At 32.1% G+C, this 13,766-nt stretch overlaps 1 protein-coding gene across 3 annotated transcripts in view; it reads right to left on the bottom strand.

The window, feature by feature from the left end:
• Window positions 1-13,766, bottom strand: part of LOC149781935 (uncharacterized) — a 127,436-nt gene that overhangs the window by 8,888 nt on the left and 104,782 nt on the right. For all 3 annotated transcript variants that reach the window (XM_089936137.1, XM_089936136.1, XM_089936135.1), the window contains exon 32: window positions 12,810-13,078. In XM_089936137.1, the coding sequence (XP_089792263.1) occupies window positions 12,810-13,078 (269 nt within the window). The remainder of the gene's footprint in view (window positions 1-12,809; window positions 13,079-13,766) is intronic.

Raw genomic sequence — 13,766 nt, forward strand, 5'->3', positions numbered from 1 at the left:
TTGACAAAGAAGAGGAAATTTATATCTTCCAGTCATTGGGTCTTTTAGCTGGGAAATAAGATGAAAAAACTCAACTCTGTCCTCATGAAGTAAATTGTCAGGCAGAATGTCAGCTTGATACTTCAGGAGTTCTGCTTCTAATTTAACAACAGCTTTTCCTGCAGCATGGTGTATCATATGATAGAGACAACCTGATATGTACAAAGATGGAGAATTCCAGTCATCACTGATGCAGTATCAGCTGGAAAACCCATATAGTTCTGCCAACTTATGTTTATTCAAAGCATTATCAAGCAAATAAAAAATTGTTTTCTCCAGTGGAAGCTACTGTTAATTCTGGTAATGAAAGAAAAGCACTCTGACTTTACCCTTTTTGTTGTCAAAGTCTCTTACACAAGACTGGGTACAACTTTTTGTCATCATAATCACTACTCCTGTCTGTTGCAATACTAAACAGCCCAATTTTCATGGCTTCTGCAGAGCTGTTTAAATAATACTGTTTGATTACAGTATTTTGGGGGAAATGCAGTAAAATACTATCTTGGTGATGGGCAAGGGCGCTCTTAGTCATTGGGTAAGTGGTATTTCAAAAGGGGGACCACTGTACTCTTCTGTTAAACACCTAACAATATTAGATGATTTTTTTCTTGCACATGCGTATTTTCTGCAATTTTGGAATCAGGAAACATCTGTTTGAACAAAGGATCAATGTAGTCTTCTACTGCTAGGGGTAGTCTGCGTTCTATTAAGAACTCGGTACATACCGCCTCTGCATTTATAAAATTTGTGTCCACAATTTAGTTCTGCTGTGAAAAAAGAAGTTACCTTAGTATTGGAGTTAGTAAAACGAACTAATTCAAGGATTCTTTGTTTTACCACAATGACCAATATTAAAATCCTTTCCACACAGTCTGCAATGGGGCATGAAGGTGCCCTAGAAAGGTACACTGTATTGTGTAATTCATGTTTTTCGTCTTTTTCTAATCCATCTGTGAAATTATCTGAAAACATTTTTGCTCTAACGCACACATCGACTAGAATAAACCTGATTTGACTTTTAATGCCAAATACCTACAGACTGGTTCTATAACATATATTAATTAGAACAAAGGATCTGCAAGCAAAGACTAAAAGTTAGAAAACCAGTCTGTTCTCTCCCAACAAAACCATACAGCTGCTATAAATAGAATCCGAGGTCAAAAGTTTATTAGAAACCAGCATGTTTCTTGGAAATAGGGCAGCTGCTATAAACAGAACATAATACTGTTAGGAAAGTGTATGAAAGTCTATGGACAAGCATACTCTTATGTCATAGTTACAAAGAAGCCATCTTTTCTAGAACAAGGTCTGTGGCATTAATGGGATGTTATTAAAAATGAGAAAACAAACTACTAAATTTTTTGGAGGGGGATATACCAAAAACACTTAATCCAAATACATTTATGCGTGAGACATAATTTTGTGAAAAAAAGCATAATGGTTGGCATGTATGCAGAACCCTTCATCATTCCTCTGTAAGTACAGTGACTTTCCACAGATCGAAACACAGATGATACTTAGATTCTCACAGAAACTCTTGCTGGCATCACTCGCATGGTAAAGGTCAATTGTCATTTTTCATGTTTAAATATATAAATCACAATAGAAAAGATTATACTGAAACCAAATTAAAGGATAAAACTGAAACTCGAATTTCACTTGACAGGACTTATTTAATTGGTATTTCTTTGCTTTTCTTCTAATTAAATTGTTCACTTTTCAAGACATGTTGTGACTTTATGGCATTAACATTTTCATTGAGCAATATTTTTCATTATACATTGTTATTGATAGTGTTTTTATTTTTTTATTTTTTTTAAAAGGACAAAAGAAAAGAAATACTCTCTTTTAAACATTGTGAATTTCATAATTTTCATTCAAAATTTCCAGGCACTAGCCAACTTTTTCAATTAAAAAAACTCAAAAAACCCTAAACAAACAAACTCCACCCCATACCCCATGATATACCAAGATTATATCTGTACCCACATTAAAGGCAGGTTGCATGTTATATTGATACACCAAAATGATGATCTGTGTATCTTGTATAATGTTCCATTGTAATAGTGTAATTCTCATATAAGTGAGACAAAGTTAATCTGTAAGCATGGCATTGCAGTACAGTGGGACCCCACTCTAATGCGATAATTGGGGTTAAAAAAATTGGATTGCGATAATAATGGGGTTGAATTAATGTGGGCTTTAACAGTATTTTACTTTTTTCATGTCTAATGTATATCATGAATAGGGCATCAACACCATTTACTAACGTGCTGTCATGGCATGCAATTCATCCATAATGCATGTAATTCCATTGAAAAACTGCACACAGATTTAAAATGATCAATAATTTTGTCACGGATCATTGAGTTTGAATTCAACGTCTAATATATAGCATGAACAGAGTATTAGCACCATTTACTTACCTTCTGATATCGTACTGTCATGGCATGTAGCTAATCCATATGTAATTCCATTGCAAAAATTGCATACATATTTAAATTATTAAGTCATTTTGTCTCAGATCATTATGTGTCTGAATTCCATGGGAAAAATTAACAGCAAAATTAGGTTAAGAAAGATGAAGCACATGTACAGTTCATTATGTTCTAGGGTCTATGAACGGTGTCTGTACAAATTTCATACTGCTAAAATTTTCTCACATGTTTCCTTGTACTGTTATCCATTGTAAATTCCCAATAATGAACACTTGTACGCCTATTTATTTGAACGACTACAGCAAGAATAATTAACCAACAACACATGCTTTCAGCATGCATATAACTTTTACTTCAGGTTTTGTGACTATCGAAAGAAACATGTGAAAATACTTTTATAATGATTTTAAGCTGAACGCATGTACAATTTCATACCCTTTCAAGTTCTAGCTAATAAAGTGAACATTATTTACTGGTCAACTGATTGAATCTAATAACACCACCAAGCCCAGCAAACATTTGGCAACTTTCGTTTTTTCATGTTTGTTAAATTGTGAGAATCTTTTATCAACCACCGCATTGTTTGCTGCTTGGTTGTGTTTGCAGTTAAAGAAGAAACACACGTCGGCTATTTTTTGTGCAACAACTGTATAAAGAATTAACTGATGACAATTACAAAGACGACTTGCTGGCTTTACTCATGGATCAGTAATAAGTAATATTTCCTATAATGTTTTTTTGGCATAACACTTCAAGAACCTGGTGAAATTGTTAAATTTCAGAAGCCACACCATGATCTTATTATATTCAAGTTCGTACACAAGCTCTTCCCCAAAATGATAGTAAACATTTTACACACTATTTCTCGTACTTAAAAAAAAGTTTTTTCCAGGTATGATAAAAATACATGTACAAGTATTTAAAATTTCAGGAACCATGCCATGGTTGTATTATATTCGAATTCATACACACTCTATTCCCCAAAATGATAATACATTTTTTACACTATTTCATGTACTTTGAAAACAAATGTTTCATGTGGGAATGAATATATGACATTTCAGGAGCCATGCCACAACTGTGTTACATCCGAATTTGCATTATTGCAGGGTGCATTACAGCAGAGTCGCACTGTATCAATTGTCATTTTTATCATGATATCAACAAAAGTTACTCTACTGTATATTCATGTGTATTTCAATATCACATTCATTACATGGTCTAGTGTGTATTAAAACTTCTGGGCAATCATGCATGACCACAATCAAACCACACAAAAAATCCACAATTTCTGACCTTGTTTTGAGGCTTAATAGAGAAAAGACGTTCAACCAAAGATAATTTGTTATTTAACTATACCAGGGAAATCTGACATAGGTAAACAGAAATCAGTATAATGGATTGAAATTATTTTATCAAAAAATTAATCAGTATAAAGAACATTGTCTTTTAAATAACTGTAAGCATATTAAGTCATATAAAAATTAAAAATAAAACTATCAAAATATTATGTGATATGACTGTTATTTGACAGTAAATACTGTGTGCATGTGAATATAATATGCTGACAAGACATGTCCATCTGAGACATATAAAGAAATCTGAGGAGATGAAGACCTTATCTGAATTAAAATCAATGATTGATGTTAGATGTTTGCCTTTCAACGAATGGCAAATAGGATTGTGCAGTTAAAAAATAACTTATACAATGATGGCAAGGTTAAAGGTTGATAATTTTCAATGATGGCAAGGTTAAAGGTTGGTAGTTTTCAATGATGGCAAGGTTAAAGGTTGATAGCTTTCAATGATGGCAAAGTTAAATATTGATAGCTTTTAATGATGGCAAGGTTAAAGGTTGATAGCTTCAAAGAGAAGTAGATATTGTGCAAATTAACATCCGTGAGATAAAAACCTGGCAATAGAGCTTTAGATAATCAGTGTATTTGCATTTTTAATAATCAGTGTACTTGCATTTTTATCAGTGTATTTGCATTGATAATCTGGATGTTTGCTTGGATAATCAGTATATCTGGATTGATAATCAATGTATTTGGATTGATATTCATTGTATTTGTATCGATAATCAGTGTATTTGGATTGGTCTTCATTGTATCTGTATTGATAACCAGTGTACTTGGATTGATATTCATAGTATTTGTATTGATAATCAGTGTATTTGGATTGATAATCAGTGTATCTGGCTTGATATTCATTGTATTTGTATTGATAATCAGTGTATTTGCATTGATAATCAGTGTATTTGCATGGATAATCAGTGTATTTGGATTGATAATCAGTGTATTTGGATTGATATTCATTGTATTTGTATTGATAATCAGTGTATTTGGATTGATAATCAGTGTATCTGGATTGATATTCATTGTATTTGTATTGATAATCAGTGTATTTGCACTGATAATCAGTGTACTTGCTTTGATAAGTAATGTATTTGCTATGATAAGAAATATATTTGCATTGATAAGTATTTGTTTTGATAAGCAATGTATTTGCTTTGATAAGAAATGTATTTGCATTGATAAGTAATGTATTTGCTTTGATAAGTAATGTACTTGCTTTGATAAGAAATGCATTTGCATTAATAAGCAATGTATTTGCTTTGATAAGTAATGCACTTGCTTTGATAAGAAATGTATCTGCACTGATAAGTAATGTACTTGCTTTTGATAAGTAATGTACTTGCTTTGATAAGCAATGTATTTGCTTTGTTAAGCAATGTACTTGCTTTGATAAGAAATGTATCTGCACTGATAAGTAATGTATTTGCTTTGTTAAGCAATGTACTTGCTTTGATAAGTAATGTATTTGCTTTGATAAGTAATGTATTTTCTTTGTAATGTACATGCTTTGATAAGTAATGTATTTGCTTTGTTAAGCAATGTACTTGCTTTGATAAGTAATGTATTTGCTTTGATAAGTAATGCACTTGCTTTAATAAGAAATGTATCTGCACTGATAAGTAATGTATTTGCTTTGATAAGTAATGCATTTGCATTAATAAGCAATGTATTTGCTTTGTTAAGTAATGTACTTGCTTTGATAAGAAATGCATTTGCATTAATAAGCAATGTATTTGCTTTGATAAGTAATGCACTTGCTTTGATAAGAAATGTATCTGCACTGATAAGTAATGTATTTGCTTTGATAAGTAATGCATTTGCATTAATAAGCAATGTATTTGCTTTGTTAAGTAATGTACTTGCTTTGATAAGAAATGCATTTGCATTAATAAGCAATGTATTTGCTTTGATAAGTAATGCACTTGCTTTAATAAGAAATGTATCTGCACTGATAAGTAATGTACTTACTTTGACAAGAAATGTATTTGCACTGATAAGCAATGTATTTGCTTTGTTAAGTAATGTACTTGCTTTGTTAAGTAATGTACTTGCTTTGTTAAGTAATGTACTTGCTTTGATAAGTAATGTACGTGCTTTGATTAGTAATGTATTTGCTTTGTAATGTACTTGCTTTGATAAGCAATGTATTTGCTTTGTTAAGTAATGTACTTGCTTTGTTAAGTAATGTACTTGCTTTGATAAGTAATGTACTTGCTTTGATAAGTAATGTATTTGCTTTGATAAGTAATGTATTTGCATTGATTAGTAATGTACTTGTTTTGATAAGTAATGTATTTGCTTTGATAAGTAATGTATTTGCTTTGATAAGTAATGTTTTTGCTTTGATAAGTAATGTATTTGCTTTGATAAGTAATGTATTTGCATTGATAAGTGATGTATTTGCTTTGATAAGTAATGTACTTGCTTTGATAAGAAATGTATTTGCTTTAATCAGCAATGTATTTGCTTTGATAAGGAATGTACTTGCTTTGATAAATAATGTACGTGTTTTGATTAGTAATATATTTGCATTGATAAGTAATGTATTTGCTTTGATAAGCAATGTATTTGCTTTGATAAGTAATGTATTTGCTTTGATAAGTAATGTATTTGCTTTGATATGTACTTGCTTTGATAAGTAATGTATTTGCTTTGATAAGTAATGTATTTGCTTTGAAAAGTAATGTACTTACTTTGATAAGAAATGTATTTGCATTAATAAGCAATGTATTTGCTTTGAAAAGTAATGTACTTACTTTGATAAAAAATGTATTTGCATTAATAAGCAATGTATTTGCTTTGATAAGTAATGCACTTGCTTTGATAAATAATGTACGTGTTTTGATAAGTAATATATTTGCATTGATAAGCAATGTATTTGCTTTGAAAAGTAATGTACTTACTTTGATAAGAAATGTATTTGCATTAATAAGCAATGTATTTACTTTGAAAAGTAATGTACTTACTTTGATAAAAAATGTATTTGCTTTAATCAGCAATGTATTTGCTTTGATAAGGAATGTACTTGCTTTGATAAATAATGTACGTGTTTTGATAAGTAACATATTTGCATTGATAAGTAATGTATTTGCTTTGATATGTACTTGCTTTGATAAGTAATGTATTTGCTTTGATAAGCAATGTATTTGCTTTGATAAGTAATGTATTTGCTTTGATAAGAAATGCATTTGCTTTGATAAGTAATGTATTTGCTTTGAAAAGTAATGTATTTGCTTTGATATGTACTTGCTTTGATAAGTAATGTATTTGCTTTGATAAGCAATGTATTTGCTTTGATAAGTAATGTATTTGCTTTGATAAGAAATGCATTTGCTTTGATAAGTAATGTATTTGCTTTGAAAAGTAATGTACTTACTTTGATAAGAAATGTATTTGCATTAATAAGCAATGTATTTGCTTTGAAAAGTAATGTACTTACTTTGATAAAAAATGTATTTGCATTAATAAGCAATGTATTTGCTTTGATAAGTAATGCACTTGCTTTGATAAGAAATGTATCTGCACTGATAAGTAATGTATTTGCTTTGATAACACTGGACAACAAATTTTTACAAAAGTCATGTTACTGAAATAAAATTAGTCAATTCTTATCAATTTTTATGTGCTGAACACGAATATGACAGTCAAATTGCAAAATTGGCTCTAGTTTTTTTGTAATCTGCAAGAAATTAATGTTTACATAACGAAATGCATTCCAATAGTAAAAGGTCAACTGTAATAGCCTACCTATAAAAAATCAAGTCATTGACTACATCTTAGATTTCTTCGCCTGTCTCTTGTACAGCTGTTCGGGAGCATCTCTGAGGAGTGTCCAGCAGTAGTCAGCCAGCATTGTAGTGGACCATTTTCCCTGGTATCTTTGTTCCATTGTTGCGATATCTTGATGAAAACGTTCGCCGTGTTCATCACTAACAATACCACAGTTGCTAGGAAAGAAATCCAAATGGGAATGAAGGAAGTGAATCTTTAGAGACATATTGCAGCCAAGTTTCTTATACTTCATCAACATGTCTTCTACTAGTTCCTTATAGTTTTCTGCCCTAACATTTCCGAGGAAGTTTGTAGAAACTAGGCGAAAAGCATTCCATGCTTGTTTCGCGTCACCTTCCAGCAAGTTGTTGAACCGGTCATCTTTGAAAAGCTCTCGAATCTGAGGACCCACAAAAACTCCCTCTTTAATCTTTGCTTCGCTGAGTCGAGGGAATTTTTCATGCAGGTATCGGAATGCTGGCAAAGTCCGGTCAATGGCTTTCACGAAGTTCTTCATCAAACCTAGTTTGATGTGAAGGGGTGGTAGCAAGATTTTCTGAGCCTCAACCAGAGCTGGGTGTTGGATATTCTTCTCTCCAATGGCTACATTCTGCCTGTGAGTCCATTCCTTCCTCATGTAGTGCATTTCCCTTGCTCGGCTATCCCACTCGCATAAGAAACACATGTATTTTGTATATCCTTGCTGCAGTCCCATTAAAAGGGCAACTACCTTCAAATCACCACAGAGGTGCCAGCTGTACTTGTTATACTCAATGGAATTCAGTAGCTGCCTTAAGTTATCGTATGTCTCTTTCATGTGGACAGCATACGCTACTGGAATAGATGGAAGAATGTTTCCATTGTGCAAAAGCACAGCCTTGAGACTCAGTTTCGAAGAGTCCACAAATAGTCTCCATTCTTGTGGGTCATGAGTGATTTTTAAAGCATTCATGAGGCCCTCAATATCGGAACAGAATATCAGATTACTTTCCTTTCTGAAGAAAGGCTCCAATTGCTGGTGGCGCTTTCGATATGCAGTAATTGTGACATCTTCTTCTAGAAGATTCCATTGTTGGAGTCTTGATCCTAGCAATTCTGCCTTGTTCTTTGATAAGTCCAAATCACGAATCAGGTCATTTAGTTCTTCCTGTGTTATTCTGTGTGGGGTTGATGATGCACCACAGTGAAAATCTGGATCACTGCATGCTGATGGACCAGGAGAAGAACAGGTCGACTCACCTTTGTCTTCGTCAGATGAATCAAGAGAATATTCTGCTGGAGGTTCTGGAATAGGAAGTCCCTCACCATGTGGAACTGGTCTCAATGCAGACGGAATGTTTGGGTAGACTATTCTCGACTTCTTTCGCTTCGTTATTCCGCCGGAAAGAGGAGGAACCAAGCAGAAGTAACAGTCATTTAGGTGGTTGCTTGGCTCTCTCCACACCATTGGGACTGCAAACGGCATTGATGACCTTTTGCAATTCAACCACTGTGAAAGCTGTGTTGTACATGTAGCACAGCATATATGCGGAGCCCAAGGCTTGTCTTGGTCACCAACCTTGCATCCGAAGTAAAGATGATATGCCTTCTTCACTTGAGAATTGATACTTTTCTTCTGGTTGGCAAATGTCACTTCCCCACAAATATAGCAAAAATTGTCCGCGGTATTAACACACTTTCGAGGCATTACTGTTCTTTATTGTACGTAAATGGATAAAATAATAAGTTTTATGTAACAGTAGCTTGAACTGTCTCGCACAACGTCTAAAATATTTTAAATGCTGAACCTATCTGATTGGGCTTTATATAGTACACTGCTTACGTCAGCTTCAGCAGCCGCCTGGCATTAGTATAATAGGCCTACACATGTATAGTACACTGCTGACGTCAACTTACTTCAGCAGCCGCATGGCATTAGTATTGCATTGCATCAGAAAATGATGCAATCAACTGTGGATGATGTGAGCATGATGGTATTATGCAATGTTACATCATTATTCCGGATGTTGCTGCAGTCCTACTGGAGAAATTTACACAGTGAAACATAGAAAATGAGGTATATGAATATCTTCAAAACGAGAGCCAATACAAATTTTTCACGGTTATATTCGTGTTCGGCACACCAAAATACTACAGATTAGGGCCTTTTCAAGTCAGTAATGATTTCACTGTTGACCAGTGTAAGTAATGTACTTGCTTTTGATAAGTAATGTACTTACTTGACAAGAAATGTATTTGCACTGATAAGCAATGTATTTGCTTTGATAAGTAATGTATTTGCATTAATAAGCAATGTATTTGCTTTGATAAGTAATGTACTTGCTTTGATAAGAAATGCATTTGCATTAATAAGCAATGTATTTGCTTTGATAAGTAATGTACTTACTTTGACAAGAAATGTATTTGCACTGATAAGCAATGTATTTGCTTTGTTAAGTAATGTACTTGCTTTGATAAGTAATGTATTTGCTTTGATAAGAAATGCATTTGCATTAATAAGCAATGTATTTGCTTTGATAAGTAATGTACTTACTTTGACAAGAAATGTATTTGCACTGATAAGCAATGTATTTGCTTTGTTAAGTAATGTACTTGCTTTGATAAGTAATGTACTTGCTTTGATAAGAAATGCATTTGCATTAATAAGCAATGTATTTGCTTTGATAAGTAATGTACTTACTTTGACAAGAAATGTATTTGCACTGATAAGCAATGTATTTGCATTGATAAGTAATGTACGTGCTTTGATTAGTAATGTATTTGCTTTGTAATGTACATGCTTTGATAAGTAATGTATTTGCATTGATTAGTAATGTACTTGTTTTGATAAGCAATGTATTTGCATTGATAAGTAATGTATTTGCTTTGATATGTAATGTACTTGCTTTGATAAGAAATGTATTTGCTTTGATAAGTAATGTATTTGCTTTGATAAGTAATGTACTTGCTTTGATAAGAAATGTACTTGCTTTGATAAGAAATGTACTTGCTTTGATAAGAAATGTACTTGCTTTGATAAGTAATGTATTTGCATTGATAAGTGATGTATTTGCTTTGATAAGTAATGTACTTGTTTTGATAAGCAATGTATTTGCATTGATAAGTAATGTATTTGCTTTGATATGTATTTGCTTTGATAAGAAATATATTTGCTTTGATAAGAAATGTATTTGCATTCATAAGAAATGTATTTGCTTTGATAAGAAATATATTTGCTTTGATAAGTAATGTACTTGCCTTCATAAGTAATGTATTTGCATTGACAAGAAATGTATTTGCTTTAATAAGTAATGTACTTGCTTTAATAAGTAATGTACTTGCTTTGAAAAGAAATGTTGTTGCATTGATAAGCAATGTATATTTGCTTTGATATTTAATGTACTTGATTTGATAAGTAATGTATTTGCATTGATAAGTAATGTACTTGCATTGATAAGTAATGTATTTGCTTTGATAAGCAATGTATTTGCATTGATAAGTAATGTATTTGCTTTCGTAAGTAATGTATTTGCATTGATAAGTAATGTATTTGCATTGATAAGTAATGTACTTGCTTTCGTAAGTAATGTATTTGCATTGATAAGTAATGTACTTGTTTTGATAAGTAATGTATTTGCATTGATAAGTAATGTACTTGTTTTGATAAGCAATATATTTGCATTGATAAGTAATGTATTTGCATTCATAAGAAATATATTTGCTTTGATAAGCAATGTATTTGCTTTGATAAGTAATGTATTTGCATTGATAAGTAATGTACTTGCTTTGATAAGTAATTTTTTGCTTTGATAAGTAATGTATTTGCTTTGATAAGTAATGTACTTGCTTTCGTAAGTAATGTATTTGCATTGATAAGTAATGTATTTGCATTGTAATGTATTTGCATTGATAAGTAATGTATTTGCTTTGATAAGGAATGTATTTGCATTGATAAGTAAAGTATTTGCTTTGTAATGTGCTTGCTTTTGATAAGGAATGTATTTGCATTGTAATGTATTTGCATTGATAAGTAATGTATTTGCATTGATAAGTAATGTATTTGCTTTGATAAGGAATGTATTTGCATTGATAAGTAAAGTATTTGCTTTGTAATGTGCTTGCTTTTGATAAGTAATGTATTGTTGTTGTTGTTGTGGGATTTAACGCCATTTTTCAGCACACGATAGGCTATGCATGGCGGCCAGTATTAATGGTGGAGGAAGAACCCGGGAAAACCCCGACAAGAACCACCAACCCACGAGAAGCTAGTAATGTATTTGCATTGATAAGTAATGTACTTGCTTTGATAAGTAATGTATTTGCTTTCATAAGCAATGTATTTGCTTTGATAAGTAATGTATTTGCTTTCATAAGCAATGTATTTGCATTGATAAGTAATGTATTTGCTAGGATAAGAAATGTATTTGCTTTGATATGTACTTGCTTTGATAAGTAATGTATTTGCTTTGATAAGCAATGTATTTGCTTTGATAAGTAATGTACTTGCTTTGATAAGTAATGTATTTGCTTTCATAAGCAATGTATTTGCTTTGATAAGTAATGTATTTGCTTTCATAAGCAATGTATTTGCTCTGATAAGTAATGTATTTGCATTGATAAGTAATGTATTTGCTTTGATATGTACTTGCTTTGATAAGTAATGTATTTGCTTTGATAAGCAATGTATTTGCTTTGATAAGCAATGTATTTGATTGGAGTATTTTTAAGCAGTGTATTTACATATTTTACACAAATGACTAAAAATGCAAACAAATTTTTAATGGAAACAATGTATACCAAAATAATTAAATTTTAAGCACTTAGTCCAAATCTGTCAGCATACTGCTTCTGCCAGAATATAAACTATCCCATCTGGAAAGGTTTACAATGTTCCACACATGTTTGAAATAACAGCAATCTATCAATGTAAGAGTACCCCCCTCCTCATACAGAGCCATATAATCAAACGCAATCTGAGTCTTAATCACTAAGCCATTTTACTGATTCTGGAAGGCATCAATAACTTCTTCAAGATAAGGATTCAGTCTGGTACCATAGTTCGTGTTTTGTGGTGATCATAAAATACACCCATTGAATTTCAAAAAACACAATTAGCTTATAACATGTAGTAAAAATTCTGAGCAAATCTGAGCAAAAAATTTGTTAACCAGATTACCACTGTTTTGGGGTTTGACAGTAAAATACATATTTCAATCTAAATTACCACAAACTGTCCACATTCCATTGGCTCCGAGATGTAGGTTTCATCCTTGTACAGCTTGTGCCTCCGTCTGGTTGTAGCTTGTGAATTCTTTTCTGGAGGATCTAGACATTCCACAGTGGGCGTCACATTTGAGGAAATATTTTCTTTTGAACCTGTATCCTTGGACTTTTTGTTACTTTTCTTGACTGATTCAGAACTGTCCTCCTTTTTCGGGGATGTGGGAGATAATGGACTGGTTGCCTCAACAATACTATGAAGAATTCTGCGAGCTGAAAATTAAACACACCGTCTTCCAGATGAGATTATTCTCCTTGCCTTTGCATATCTGTATAAACATGTATACACCAATAAATGTTCATTCATAACAATTTTACGGAATCACTGAATACCGGTACTGCCCATCCCATCTTGAAAATGAGTTATCTTTTTATTCACAAACAATTCTTGTCTGGCTTATTATACAGGCCAACTTATTTATTTAAGGCTCAAATTCTATTAAGAAATTACTGAATAATATTTCATGTATAAAAGGAATTTCTAAATATAACTTCAAACATATTGAACATAACATTAATAGTATGAAACCAACACAATTTTAAAGGATGTTTATAATTCACATCTTTAGAATTAAGACTGATGAATAGTTCAGAATGGCTAAGATTTTTGTGAAGTTGTTATGAACTCTGACTCAAAGGTGTTTGATCTGAACTTTTTCAAACATTGTTGACAATACAGTGCCATCTATTACAACCGCACTAAGGGCTGTTCCATTTAAACATACATGGTACCCAGGGAAGGAGTTCATATTAAAGTAAAAAGAAAATTCTAAATTGCCTCTACAGGTGAGTATCCCACATTAAAATTGCCTTCCCTTGGTTCCATGTATATTTTACTGGAACAACCCTTAGTCAACAACATGTATGGAAAAAAGTATATCTGTATAGTGATACACTGTTT

Source organism: Sinohyriopsis cumingii, chromosome 15 (genome assembly GCF_028554795.1).
Source record: "Sinohyriopsis cumingii isolate HCF-2022 chromosome 15, ASM2855479v2, whole genome shotgun sequence".
Classification (NCBI taxonomy): domain Eukaryota; kingdom Metazoa; phylum Mollusca; class Bivalvia; order Unionida; family Unionidae; genus Sinohyriopsis; species Sinohyriopsis cumingii.